Source organism: Bos mutus, chromosome 17 (assembly GCF_027580195.1).
Source record: "Bos mutus isolate GX-2022 chromosome 17, NWIPB_WYAK_1.1, whole genome shotgun sequence".
In the NCBI taxonomy this organism is placed as follows: Eukaryota; Metazoa; Chordata; class Mammalia; order Artiodactyla; family Bovidae; genus Bos; species Bos mutus.
Window position 1 is genome coordinate 9667654 of NC_091633.1, and position 14584 is coordinate 9682237.

A 14584-nucleotide genomic window follows, 5' to 3' on the forward strand; every position below is an offset into this window, starting at 1 on the left:
AAGTCACTAAGTCATGTCCAATTCTTTGCAACCCCATGGACTGTGCCCACGAGGCTCCTCTGTCCTCTACTATCTTCCAGAGTTTGCTCAAATTCATGTCCACTGAGTTGATGCTTCTATATTTGCATTTAGAAGAAATGCATTCAAAAGCAAGCCTCTAAACCGACAGTACATTTACTGTCGTTGGCAAATGCTCCTCTGAGGCTTTCATACCTTTTACTACCGCACGTGGGCACCAGCCCTGGGTAGAAGAAAAGGGGGAAGAGAAGGGGAAAATCAATGAGTGTTTGTAGGCAGAGGCCAACAGACCTTCAGGTGCCACAAACTGTCTAAACCAGAGTTATTTTTAACTTGCATCGTTTGTGACCTTAAACATGAATGTAAGTGTTATATTAAAAATATGCATGTTTTCCAAAAAAGACAGGAATCAGAAGTTGGTTCCAAGGGGTTGCGTGGAGGGAGGGAACTGGCTGCAGACAGCAGGAACTTGAGGAAATTTTCCAAGGTGATGGAAACGTCCTTTATCATGACTGTGATCAGGTATCCATTTATCAAACTCATCAAACCATACTCTTAAATGGGTTGAATTGACTCTTAGATGAGGTATGGTTAAAACACACCTCAATGAACCTAACTTTAAAATACATATGCATTTAAAATTCTCAAACCATTTCATTAAATTGCAAAGCAAAGACACATGAAACCTAACACACAATACTGTGTCCTATCACTCTAGAAACCAGGGCTACCCTTTAAACCGAAAGGTTTACAGAAAGGCCACGTAAAGAAACTCAGAGCCCACCCCCACTCCATACCTACTCCCCCTGCAAAGCAAGAGGCCCAGTCAGGAGACACGAGAGGGCACACATACTGTGAAAATCTTTCTTTTATTACTGTCTCTTGTGGCAAAATAACATTTTATACAAATAAGTCACCTAGTTTACTTTGGACACAAAGACAATAGAAACTGGAACGAGGATCTTAGGTGAAGGAAGGGGAAAGGGAGGAAGGACAGATTTGGTCATCGACGTTTCTTATATTCTGTGAAAAATAGACTTACAGGGGAAAAAAATAGACTTTCACAAGTTCAACGACTTTACGTGATCCTTTGTATACAACAAGGGGTAAATCCACCTCCATCAGATCCTTCTTGTGCCTAAGACGTTCCGTGACATGGAATGTGAGAAACAGGATCGACGCTTAGGTTCCTTCACCAGTAGACTGGCATCCTCTGCATCAGGGGTCCTCACCCACAGACACTGAGTCTGTGCTATAATTCTGAGAATGGTCCCCATTCCCCAATCTGACATCATGGTGACAACGGCCACCAGGAAGAAAGTGACTTTACAGCAAAAAACTAAGAGGACACTGGGAGTACTCAACTGAGAGGATCAGGGTGGCAAGACACACCAGAGCAAGACACCCAACTGGCACACTGGACACAGCCTATTAAGGCTGTTCCAGAAGTGAGTCCCACTTCGACTAAAAAAACAAGTTAAAGATCCCCCCAGCTACTGCCGCATCAAGACTCTTCAGTCTAAGGAGCGCTCCAAGACCCCCAAATCACTGCCCGTATTTGAGAATCAGGTGGTCCATACTTTGAGTGCCTTCAGGAAGTCCTGCAAAGCCCTGAATACTTGCGTTCCCTGCGAGACAGCTACGAGCTGATACATGAGGAGAGGATGACCTACTTTATCCCAGAACGACTTTTACTTATTTCCTGTTTACTCTTTAAAACACAGAATAAAATAAACCATGGTCTTCTCTGCAGAAGCTAAAAGGGCATCTCAGCCCAAAGGCGCCACAGGAAAAGAAAGGTGCTCTCCCAGGAGCCTCCAGGGCAGAAGGACAGGAGCGAGACAGGAGGAGGAGGGGTGCAGGCGGCAGCCCTCTGGCCACAGCTGGGTGAGCTGGTCTGCTGGGATGTGTTCCCTTCAGGAGCTGCCTCGCCAGTGCCAGGTCTGAACAGAGGGAGGGCGTGTCTCCCCGGCAGGCAGTTTCTGGCTGGCTGCCCCAGTGCCCACAGGTAACTGCTGCCCATAGTCCAAATTTCTCAACGCCACAGCCTCCTGATTCAGCTTCTGATGAGTTCAGCTACTTTCAGAGAAAGTATAATTTCCAATTCTCTCCCCAGTTCGGGTACAGAAGGATGAATTTCAAGCTTATCCTAGTCAACACCCCAGAGGCTCCTCAAGGTTTCCTGAGTAGCTGGACACAAGAATCTGGAGTCCCAGGTACAGACGCCAGACCTTCAAGTGCAGAAGGGGACCAACCCCTATCCTGCCTCACAGTGGTCTCCAGTGAAACTAAGGCAAGCTCCTGGGAAAAGGGCGCAGCACTCTTCAAGCCAGAACACCCGCCTCCCCCTGCCCTCCTCCCAGCAACCACTAACACTGCAGCTGAGGGACAGCCCACGAGCCCACAAGACGGGATCTGTCTGGGACACACTCTCCTGAGCAGGGCTCTGGACAGCTCCAAACCATTTCCTAGATAATAACTAAACATCAAATAGTGGAAACTCTCCCGAGTGGGCTTGTCGCAGAGAGAAGAGCCCATTGAACACAGATCTGTTGAAGGTGCCCCAGCGAGAGAGAAGGTGAAGAGGCAGCGCCGACGTCTGTCCGCCAGGGACGGGAAGGAGCCACACCTAAGGCACCTGGATTTGCAGCCGACTCCAGTTCTGGGGCCCATCAGGTCTGGGGTGAGCAGCCTGCCCTGCAGGGAGCCCAGTTTCTTCTTGCCTCAGGAGCTGGGTGCAGGGCTGGCACCCACCATGAAACCAGGGTGCTCTCAGTGAGCAAGTTGCTGGCCTCTGGCACAGCCCAGACTCTGGCCTGGCACAAAGCACTGGACCAAAGTTCAAGGCCACTCATGCTCTACAAACCAAACAGGGTGCAACACGGGGCAGCGAAAGGCCAGGTCCACCTGCGGCACAGCGCGGGCCCTCCTCTCCTGGCCCCGCCCGGCCTTTCTCCCCAGCACCGGGGAGACGGCGCTCCTGTCAGAGGTACCACGTGCCTGGGCGCTTCCTACTGCGACCTTCCTATGAACGCTGAGCCCTGGCCACGGCAAAAATCTCATCATAAGGACAGGAGTTAGGCCTGAGCACCTGAATCCACCCACACAGACAGCAGTTAGGGAACTAAGGCGGGGCGAGTCCGTCCAATGAGGGCCTGAGGGAAGTGCAGAGAGACACGTTTTGGAGAACACATGTCTCTGCCAGGCCACCTCAGCCCATTTCCCCCTTTTCCCAACACCGAGACCATTCCGACTAGCGGTCCACAGGACCAGAATCCGCCTTACTCAGGTGGGACCGGCCAGGATGGTTCCAGAGCAGCTTCAGTACAAAAGCAGAGAGGACAAGATCCAGAGGAGCCGTGGGAGTCTGATCGGCACTCGGGAGTCTAGCCACACATCACGTACGCTGGGAGCACCCCTGACATTTTGTAAAACCTCCCCACAAGCCTAGAAATAAAAAACCAGAACACAATGAGGCCTGTGCTGGCCTCGAGCGACACTACAGTTCCCAGAGAGAAAATGGACACATTCGATTTCAGGAGAAACTCAAAAGGCAGGAGCTAGGAAAAGCAGAGCAAGCTCATCTTCCGTCTGGAAGGAGAACGGGAAGGCACGGCCAGGCTGAAACCTCGGGGGTGTGCCAGGAGCAGCAGCCAAGATCCCGGAAGTCAGACAGGTAAGGGCTCCCTAGGTTCGGCAGCCTTGCCCATCCCCGCGCCTCAACTCCTGGCCCCATCCTCTGCTCCACTCCGTTCAAGGTCCTCTCCAGCAGGTTAAGGACAATGCTCAGGCTGAGGTCTGAGTGTGCTGATGGCGGCCCTGCAGGTGAGGGAGGAGTCTCAGCTTCACAGAGGGCCCCTGAAGCTACAGAAGAGCCTTCTCTCCCTAGTACAGCTGTGCCTGCAGAGACCCAGGCTCATCAGGACATCCTGAAGGAGCCGGGAAAATAAACTTTCTTTCTATCTGGATTCCAGGAGTCTTATTTTAAGTTTGACTACCTCTGCAACCTAAGGGGCAGGGGGAAAAGGGAGGAAAAAATACAGGGGGAAAGAGACACAGCACTGCTTGGCACCTCTCTTGGAGCACAGGAAACTACCACCCCGGCCTCGGCTTCCGGGGGCCACGTTCCAGATATGGGTCAACAGACAGCAGCTTCAACCACCTCCGTGCGCCAGGACCTCGGGCCACAGCAAAGCACCTCCCCGTCTGCTCTGGCCGCTGCTACTGGCCCCCATTATAGGCATAGTCGGCCTTGTTGTGCATTATCAGCTTGTTGTCGACGAAGTAAAAGCTGTCAGAACGGGTCTCATAGGGATTTTCAATCATCAGACGAACTACAAGTTAGAAGGGAAAAAATGCAGAGTTATGTGTGAGTCTGCCCTATGGCCCAGGTGGGAAAAAACTCAGCATCCCCTCTAAATCCCCAGGTAACTCAGTGGTAAAGAACCCGCCAGCCAATGCAGGAGACAGAAGAGACGCAGGTCCGATCCCTGGGTCAGGAAGATCCCTTGGAGGAGGAAATGGCAACCCACTCCAGTGTTCTTGCCTAGGAAATCCCAAGGACAGAGGAGCCTGGTGGGGCTACAGTCCATGGGGCTGCAAAGAGTCAGGCATGACTGAGCACCCACACACAAAAGTGCATAAACCAGCCCTTCCTGAAATGTGAGCGTGTGCTATCAGAATAATGAGGTCAGAACAGAGGGAGCCAGGCCTGGAGAGCTGGGGAGACCTGGGACCACAGAGGCCCCCAAACGGTGCGTGCCATCCACTTCCACAGCAGGAGGCCACCAGCGCTGGGCCTGGCCCTCCGTGGCCATCATCAGCCTGGTGCTCAGTCAGAACCCTAGGGAGAGGAGCTCGCCCGTCTGCCAACATGCATCAAAGCAGCTGACTGATTGGTGCTTCTGGCCCCCACGTCCAGACATTCTGGTCCAAATTTAGAAAGTGGTGCCTCACTGGGCCCACCCACAGGCACCCCTACAACAAAGGAATCCTAGGTGTGCAGGGGGGCAAGGTGTCTTCTCCAGAGATGGCGCGTGGTTGTTAACTCGCCAACAATCCTGCAAAGGCAAGCCTGCCCTGGGACCCAGACTTGAATTTTCTGTGTGTTGAGACAGCTGCCCCAGGTCTTCAACTATAAATGGAGGGTCAAGGGACCTTCGAGCCACCACCCCTGGTTGATTCTGAGTCAGTGATCATGCGCTATTCTGAATCCTCTGGAGGAAACGCTGTCGCTGACCACAGTTCTCAAAAGGTGCGTTGACTGCTTCAAGTTCTCTGAACTCACCAACGTTATTTAGCTCACATCCAGAGGACTGACCCCCATCCTCTTTTAGCTTATCTGGTTTCAAGGAGAGAAAGTTAGATGGCTGGCCTTTGATAAAAAACTTGAAATGCTGTACTTAATCTCTTGCAAGTATCAACAATTCCAGCCCAGCTTGGGGAGCAGGCTTTATAAAAACAGGATCATGATGATAGCAGATATAGTTGACACCCTGCCCACTTCTCATCAATCCTCACTTTACCTGTGAATAGGACTGCTGCACAAGCACAGAGCACTTGTCAGAAAACAACACTCTCAAGGATCTGGGACTCTGAGAAAACTGGTCAGTGTATGCAGACCCTTGCCCACAATTCAACTAAACTCCACCACTACTCACAGATCCCATTGTATCTTCATTGCTCTAGAACAACTTACCCTCACGACTTACAGGCGATGCTAATGTGAAAGAGCCAGATGGAAGCCACAGGACTACACATCCTGTTCGTCCTGTCATCAAGTCCATCTCCTCCCTGGCCTGGCCTTCCCTGCTTGGTGCCTCCCCCAGGTCTCCCTCCCCATATCTCTTCCTAAGACCTTGTTTCCATTCTGTCACTCCTGCTCCCACACCTCGACCAGCTCGCTATTTCCTGCCTGATCTATTCTGACAGTTTATCTCATGACCCTTCTACTGGCAGAGAATGAGAAAGAGGTGGTCCTCAGATTGAGAATCCCACTCAGCTTAGTTTCACCAGAGCTCTGATTAAGGAGGAAGCAAAGGGCCAGTGCAGTGCTGAGCAGGAACTGGGGTTCAGAACAGTGAAACCGTGACTGGCTGTGTATGGAATGGGCACCCCGGGGAGGGCCGGGGTCTCCTCTCATCTCCCTCCATTACGCCCTTCCCTGCACAGGCTTCTTAAAGGATGGCCTGTATTAACAACTTCAGAGTCCCGCTGCCAGCAGAGCCAGAGTGTGAAACACGAGACAGGAGCGAAAGGAAATGAGAAGCCTGAGGTCAAGTGACTGGAAACCCATCACATCCCTGGTTCTCTGCCAACAAGATCGCCAGACCAGATGGATTTCACTTCAAGGTCCACTCCTGCTAAGCTGAAAGATCCAAAACGTTGCACAAGTCAGGGGATACCTACTGACATCCTCAGAAAGTTGGGGAAACTCATAGATGTGCTCGCAAGTGTTCCTGCTGCTGGGGATGCAGAAGCCGAAATCAAAGTCAAAATTTTTCAGCAGCCGTTCCCGGAAGTAGTGCCGCTCGATCATGCGGAAGTTTGACACAGGTTTGTCTCCCACGGTGAACTCCACCCTGCGAAACACAATCTCCGTAAGCTCGGCTTTGTTGCCTCCTCCCTCCGCTAGAGCCAACCCCAATCCAACACAGGACATTCTTCTCTGTGAACCAGAAGAAGGTGCTCCCCTCAGGAGATGCCGGGACTCACGTGGCGCCCACGGTGCGCAGGCGGAGAAACGCCGGTGTGAACTGGTAGCGGACGAAGCGGCCTGCGCTGACGTCCACATCTCCGCCTGCCTCCCCTTCCTCGTCCTCTTCCTCCTCCTGGTCTGAAAGGGCACACGGAACGCCGGCTCAGCAAAAAGCACGACCAGTCCGGGGTACCGACACCCACAGCAGGACGGCCGTGCTCACTGAGCACCTGCTGAAGATTCCTGGCTCCATCCTGCACACCTCACAGGGTCCTAACAACCCTGGAGGTGTTGTCTGCATTTTATCTCCACTTTACAGACCCAGAGAGGTGAGCTTATGGGTCCAAACTCCCCCCAGTCTTCAATCAAAACCCCAGGGTTGAATCCCTGGTCAGGGAACTAGATCCCACATGCCACAACTAAGACTCAGAGCAGCCAAAGAAGTAAATTGAATAAATATAAATATTAAAAAAAAATTAAAATGAAAATAACGCTGCCGAGAATTCCCTGGTGGTCCAGTGGTTAGGACTCTGTGGTTCCACTGCAGGGGGCATGGGTTGGATCCCTGGTCAGGGAACTAAGATCCTGCAAAGCCATAGCAAAATATAAATAATGCTGCTACATACAATATCCTGTAATAAACCATAATGGGAAAGAAAATGAAAAAATATATAACTATACACCAGAAAGTAACACAACACTGTAAATCAACTATAAATTTAAAAAACTTTTAATGTTGTTGAAAAAATAGAGCCAACAGACTTACTCAATACAAAACTGCCATGAACTTTCAATTTATAAAAAAACACACTATCTCAATTTATAAAAAAACACACTATCTGTGAAGTTCAATAAAGCGAAGTGAGCCTACAGTAAATTAAGGGAGCAAGGATGTAGATCCAGGCCCATCAGACTCGAAGCCTATTCTTAAACACGAGGCTATTTGCCTTTTATATAACCTGAGGCCTTGGGCCATGTCCTAACGCTGAAGCCTGAACACCAGGTGGGTACCAGGCCCCTGAAGTGGTCTGTGCTTTACAGACCAGGTCGGCTGTTGACCAAGTTAATGTGCTTGCTGCTAAGCAAAATAAGGAGGCTGCAAAAGTTGAAACTATCGAGAAGGCACCTCCAAAGAATGCAGAAATTTCTGGCACAGCAAAGACAAATCCCTAGAAATAATTCTGCTATTTAAATGAAAGACAGTGACCTTCAGCCTTGGGGAACTGCACCTCCTTGGATTACTACCTATTCCAGGCCATACCAGGCCCAACACTCTGACCATCTGAGAAAGAGTGAAGCATGAAGCAGATGGGCCATGAACCAACACGCAGGACCCAAGAAAGAAGACGGTCCACACCAGTAATGATGGGCTCTGGTCTAGCCCATTCCTGAACCCAAAAGGAACTGGCAGACATTCTAATGTGAACCAGGAGTTAGCGCCCTCTCTAGCAGCCACCCAGTGTCCAGCAAGAGCATTTTTTTCCAGGTCTGGCTGACCAATACAATAAGAGAAGTCTTTTTTAGCATCAAATATCCCAAGAGCAGTGGACAGCCAGACTGAGTGGGAGTTCAAAGGTAGACTCCAGAGGCCCGGCTCCAACTATGGGATTCAGAAAGAAACAGAGCAGATCTTCTTGGGGATTCGAGCTCATCAGAAAAGTGCTGCAGGAGGGCTCTGGTTCGGCGTGCACCTTAGTCAATCAAGGTCCTTAAAGGCTGGACGGGCTGAAAATCAAGGTATTTTTACAGTGTCTGGTGCTGACCTTCCTGTGACAGTTCAGTTTTGTACTGAAATGACTATTCTCAGTCCTGTCTCATCCAAATCCATATACCCGAAGTAGCCCTGGTGTTCCCTGGGTCCTGGGAACATCTTAACACAAGGACAGGAAGCTTAGAGATGCGAATGGCACAGACCCAGGAAACTAGGTGGCCCCGACCCTCCCAATACAAGCTATGTACCTACCAGCTCGAGCCTTAGTGCCCTGGTCAGTCCAAGATTATGGTAGCAATCTCATGTTGGGTCAATCAGCAAGGAATCTCAAGTGGGGTCAAGAGACGGATGCCTTAGTCTGGCTGAGACTTTTTCATGAAAGCCTTTGACTTACTTGGTTACTAACAGCTGTCTTACCAAACTTACAGGCTCCTTCTGAATAGCAAATAGATGTGAAAAGCTTGGCAAAAAGAGGCATTAGCACAGACTGGCTGCAACTCTGGACTATCTGGGCTGGAGTTCTAAAAACAAACTCCAGGGGGCGCTCAATCTCCAGTGACATGCTCCCCAGACCTACAAGTGGTCCCCTAGTCAGAAATGAAGTGCCCTGGAACCACATCACAAGCACGAGCAGTATTCATTCAAGGCTAACTGAAGGGGTCCCAAGCAAATGAGTTCACAGGCCTGGGCCTTCTGGTCATCCAGAAAATGCTGGAGATTAAAATCCAAACCAGGACTAACTAGGAAATCTGAGACACTATTCAATGGAAAGGGCGTGAGAAGAGAAAGAAACTGCCTCATGATGTGGACTGGAAGCCTCCCTATCGCCCTTCCAGAGTGTCCCCACGACTCAAGGCTCGGGCAGGCTTTCCTCATTATACTTTCATTTCAAGGATTCCTTCCTAAGTGGAGGTGACGCGATCAGATCAAAGAGCATGGGACCTTAGGAAAGTCACTTGGAAATTCTGGGCCTGTTTCCTTATCTGGAAGATAAGGATAATAACTCCTCACAGAGGTGTGAGGATTCCATGAGATGATGTAAACAGAAAACCATGGAACTGATAACCAGTGCAGAGTAAATACTCAGCAAGCACAGCTTCAAACCTGTAGGCCAGGCTTTAGGAGGCGGCTCAGAGGCAGGCCTTGCGGAGTCCATGATACAGGATGCAATGGCACACAAAAACTCAAGCCTCAAAGACTCTTTGCTCCAACAGTCAACTGACTACTGTTGATGCGATACTGAGACCTACCTGAAACACAAGGTTTGGCAATTTCAAAAAGCACTGTCCCTGTCTCCAAATCCCGAATTTTGAAGCGGGTAAAATCAATACTGTAGATGTTGTCTTCAGGTTTACATAAATAATCTGAAAATGAAAGAGAGAGAGAGAGACCAATGCTGTTAAATAATCCTCCGAAACTACCATTTCCTTCTCAAGTTGTGAAGCAAACTTGGGTTGTTTTTTTTCTTACATAAAATATACCCCAAAACTTCCTCTTATGTTATAGCCAAAAGTTGCATGCAGAGAATTATGGGATCCAAGAAAGGAGAAAAGTGCATGGACTTGGTTTAGATGGAAGATTACCGTAACACTTAGAAACAGGAATGGTAGAAGGGAATTTCTCTGGAAACACTTCAAAAATGACCTAAAAACCTTTCATCAGAAGTCAAAACACAACAGAACTTTTTTAGAAATCCATTTAAAAACATGCTGACCCAAAAGTCAGACACGACTGAGCGAGCACACACGCATGCACGCAGTGGTGAATGTGGTGCATGCCTGCTGACCGTATCACAAAGCAGAGATCAGCCAACTTTCTCTGTAAAGGGTCAGAAAATGAGTAACTTAGTTTTTGAGGCCACACACTCACTATCAGAACTACTCAACTCCGTCACTGTAGCACAAATGCAGTCACACAACTATTTACAGACAAAAAAATACAAATTTTATATAACTGTGTGTCCCAAGAGATTTTTTCCCCCAACCATTTGAAAAGGTAAAAATCATTCTTGGATTGTGGGCTGCACAAAACCAGGCGGTGGGCCATACCCACCCAGGTGGCAGGACAGATTTGCTGGAGAGGGCATGAGGCCAAAGGGAGATGGAGCCGCCAATAGCTTCATCTGTTAATCAAGACAGTGCTGACCAAAGATGATTTCATTTCTTTCTTTCCACCATGACTCCTGAGAGCATCATCTCCACAGTTCACTTTGGTACTGTATCTTATACTGCCTGCTGTGTTCGCTGTTTCATGTTTTACAAGCTGACTCTCCAATAAGATGGCAAAATTGAGAGCTACTGATTATTCCATAACTTCCCAAGGCACTGATATTGGTTCTGCACCTTTACAGGGGCCTCAATCAATACCCTGCTGAACGGAAGAGACTTTAAGAAAAGTAACAAACTCCAGAGGTCACCAAGCTGACTTATGACTTTCTCCAAGAAGCTGCGGAGGTGTTCTGAAACAACGGCACCAAGCTCAAGTTCCTACACAGGGCCTGAGTGCCCTCTGAGCATGCCACTTAGCATCAGGCACTAGCGGCTAGATTCATCCTTGCTATCAAGAGAAAGCAGGAGGTGAGAAAAGGTGAGGTGGTGAGCATTTCCACACTTTCAGAACCCCTGGTGATAACTGGGTTGGAATAGAAGCAGCTTTTTCACAATGTTTCTATGAAACAGAAGAGCAAGACCTTCTAAAGCCACACTCAGGATAGTCCCAAGGCAAACAGTGATTGAAAACGGACACGTGACAATACTCAGAATCAAATTAAAACTGTCTTAGAAGATGGGAATTCTATTTCACACAGGTTGAACCAAGGCCTCAAACTGCCATCCTCAAATCACTGGGATGGCCTCCAGCTTCCTGAGGGCCACCTGAGCTGTGGACCAAAGCAAGTCAACAGATAAAAGGAGAGCAGCCTTAATCCATCAAGCTGGTGCTGGGGCTTCAAAGTTAGAAGTCCAGAGGATGGAGCAGGTGGGTGGGCTGGGCAAGCAGGATCTAACCTATGGACTGGAAACTCAGGGGGAAACAGCAGCAACAGAGAGGGCATCAAGTAAGAGGATGACCTGGAAGAGAACAGGAAGAGGGAGGAGAGCCAGGACAGGTGGCGGGCTATGTATTTCTTCTATCAATAAAAGGTGTAAAACCGTTGCATCCTATGCAAGAAATGCATCTCTGATACTCTGACATATTCATCAATCACTAGATCAAGTGTCAAAGGCAGGATTCACATTTAGGTTTTATACGTGGAACGGAAACTTTATTAATATATACATTACATACATATAAATGAGGCAGAAACTCCGCGGCAATGTACTTAAAGAAAAGAAAAGCCCACCTGCACACAAAGAGGGCAACGCTTGGGACCCAAAAGAGGCAGGGGGCCGAGGCAGGGAGCCACAGCAGGCTGGAGCCAGGAGGGGCTGTCCGGGGGGCCGGAGTGGAGGGAAACGCGGAGAAAGCAGGTAGGGTCTGGGCTGGCAGAGGGCAGCAGAAGCTGGCTCAGGTCGAGGGGGCCAAGCTGAGCAGGAACTTCTCTGATAGCAGCGAGCTGGGGGCTAAGGGAGTCGGGGAGAGGCAGCGGCCCACTTGCCAGGGTCAGGAGGAGCTAGTTAAGAAGCCAAGAGAGGGGGTCCCCACCCAAAGACATCCAGCTGAGGAGGAGTACGGTCGGCCGGGCCTGAGGGCCCAACCGGGACGGGCCACAGGGAAGCCTGACGTGGCCGGAGTCAGGGGAGGGCAGTCGAGCTCAAGGGGACCCATCCCCTTGAGGTGTAGGTGAGGGAGGGGAGCGCCGACTCGGTCGGGCGGAGCAGTGGGCAGCGAGGCCTGGCCAGTCGGGGACGCCTGGGTGGACCCCCTGGGCCCGCCGAGCCGCGAGCGGCCGGCTCCGCGGAAGGCGACACGGGGTCCGGGGGCCCGGCGGCCCGACGCCGAGGGGAGGACGCGGCCGGCCCCGTACTCACTCTCGGTGACCTGGCTGAGGCGCAGGACGTGCTCGGGCCGGATGGTGTCCAGAGCCAGCAGCTCCTGCTCCGTGACCGCTGCCCCGATGCCGTCGTCTGCCGCGTGGTGGGGCGCCTGCCGCCGCCCCTTGAGCCTGTTCAGGACGCCGCCGCCAGCCTTCTTCTTCTCTTCCTTGCCAGTTACCAGCCCCGCGGGCCCAACAGCCGACCCCAAGGCCGCAGCCTTCGAATTCGACCCGCTCATCGCTCCGCCGCCAAGATGGCCGCCGCCTCCGCAGCGCCGTAACTATGGAGAGAGGGGGCGGGGCCGGGCTGGGACCTGAAGGCGGGGCCGAGGTGGGCGGGGCCTGCGAGCCGCGTCGCTGGCGCCCCCCGCCCCTACCCTCCCCCTCAAGCCCCGACTCCAGCACTGGTCCAGCCAGGTGGGCCGCCACGTTAGTACCCCGGACTCTCCACTTGGCCCCCGAAGTCACCCCAAACATCTAGCATATATTTCGTACGGTCAAATGACTTTCTAGCACATAAAATGCAAACAAGGCATCTTGAGAAAATGTGGTTTCATCTGCAGTCTAGAAGGTAAGTTAAGACTGTGTTTGCTGTGCAAAAGCAGCTGTCCGATTAGATTTCCATTCTTAAACCCTACTGCGTCAGGCTTTGGGCTAAACATTGAACTGGGCTGCAAGGAATATAAGAATATGAAAGGGGGCAGGGATTGAGTCTGCTGTATTCACCACTGTATTTGGGCAGCCTATAAAGAAAGCTGAACACCAAAGAATTGATGCTTTTGAACTGTGGTGTTGGAGAAGACTCTTGAGAGTCCCTTGGACTGCAAGGAGATTCAGCCAGTCCATCCTAAAGGAAATCAGTCCTGAATATACATTGGAAAGACTGATGTTGAAGCTGAAACTCCAATACTTTGGCCACTTGATGCGAAGAACTAACTCATTTGAAAAGACCCTGATGCTGGGAAAGATTGAAGGCAGGAGAAGAAGGGGATGACAGAGGATGAGATTTGTTGGATGCCATCACCAACTCAATGGACATGAGTTTGAGTAAACTCCAGGAGTTGGTGATGGACAGGGAGGCCTGGTGGCTGAGGTCCATGGTGTTGCAAAGGGTCAGACACGACTGAGCGACTGAACTGAACTGAGCTAATGCCTGTTGTTCAGTGGCTAAGTCATGTCTCTCGGAGACTCCATGGACTGCAGCACTCCAGGCTTTCCTGTCCTTCACTGCCTCCTGGAGTTAGCTCAAACTCATATGCATTGAGTTGGTGATGCTATCCAACCATCTCATCCTCTGTTGCACCCTTCCCCTGCCCTCAATCTTTCCCAGCCTCAGGGTCTTTTCCAGTGAGTCGACTGTTCGCAACAGGTGGCCAAAGTATTCGAGCTTCAGTCTTTCCAACAAATATTCAGGGTTGATTTCCTTTAGGATTGGCTGGTTTCATCTCCTTGCTAAGGCATTCTCAAGAGTCTTCTCCAGCAGCACAATTTGAAAGCACCAGGTGCTCAATAATGACTGACTGACAATGAATGAATGAGTGAAGGAAGGCTTGCACAGCAGGGTGCTATGGAAGAGCTCCCACTTTGTTGGGGAAGACTGTGAGGTACATAATTCACTACATGGCCCTTCCTCTTGACCAGCCTAGTGTAAATGAACTAGAAGAAAAACCAGACTGCTAACTGTAGCAGCAGAGGTGCTACCAGAGTACACAGGAGAGGTCTGGGGGGTGGGAGAGAGGCTTCAGGGGTAACGTCTGCACTGAAAATTGGAAATTCACCGTTATGTCAACTGGAGGTGAGTGGGAGGGGGGAAGACGCTGCCCTCTTACACCCCAGGTGGCTCCTTTGCTCGAGTCAGGATCCACTTTCTTCTGTGTTGGAAGGCCCCCGGCCTGAGTGCTGCAAAATGTGTCTGCAAGGCTGATGTCACCTGTTAGGCTCAGGCCAAAGTGAAACTCTACCCATCTCTCTACGGTTAGCCTCAAAAGACTGGATTTATGCAGGACTTGCTGAGTCCTCTAACCTGATATGAGGGGTTTGGGAGCAGCTGATAAGCCTCATCTAGTTTCTGGATAAAATCCAAACCTGACTCCACCTCAGTTGCCCAGCAGGGTGAAACAGTATGTGGTCAAGTTCCTATCAAAATACTGTCCTGTCTTGGAGAGATTACCCACCCCCACCTCTT

The 14584-nt window shown here is 50.6% G+C and overlaps 1 protein-coding gene across 1 annotated transcript; it reads right to left on the reverse strand.

Annotated features, from left to right (window-relative positions):
- Nucleotides 1–868: 868 nt before the first annotated feature.
- Nucleotides 869–12684, reverse strand: UNC119B (unc-119 lipid binding chaperone B). The gene is made up of 5 exons (XM_070386015.1): nucleotides 12395–12684; nucleotides 9677–9790; nucleotides 6733–6853; nucleotides 6427–6599; nucleotides 869–4352 (listed from the first exon to the last, which is right to left on the reverse strand). The coding sequence occupies exons 1-5, from the start codon at nucleotides 12636–12638 to the stop codon at nucleotides 4240–4242; spliced, it is 765 nt and encodes a 254-aa protein (XP_070242116.1). The 5' UTR covers nucleotides 12639–12684; the 3' UTR covers nucleotides 869–4239.
- Between the last annotated feature and the right edge of the window lie 1900 nt (nucleotides 12685–14584).

Excerpts from the sequence above, each read along its gene's own strand:
- UNC119B (XM_070386015.1), bottom strand. The coding sequence starts at position 12,638 with ATGAGCGGGTCGAATTCGAAGGCTGCGGCCTTGGGGTCGGCTGTTGGG. Across the intron at positions 6,854-9,676 it reads TGCCAAACCTTGTGTTTCAG|ACCAGGAGGAGGAAGAGGAC; the intron begins GTAGGTCTCAGT and ends GTGCCCTTTCAG. Across the intron at positions 4,353-6,426 it reads CCAACTTTCTGAGGATGTCA|TTCGTCTGATGATTGAAAAT; the intron begins GTAGGTATCCCC and ends TCTAACTTGTAG.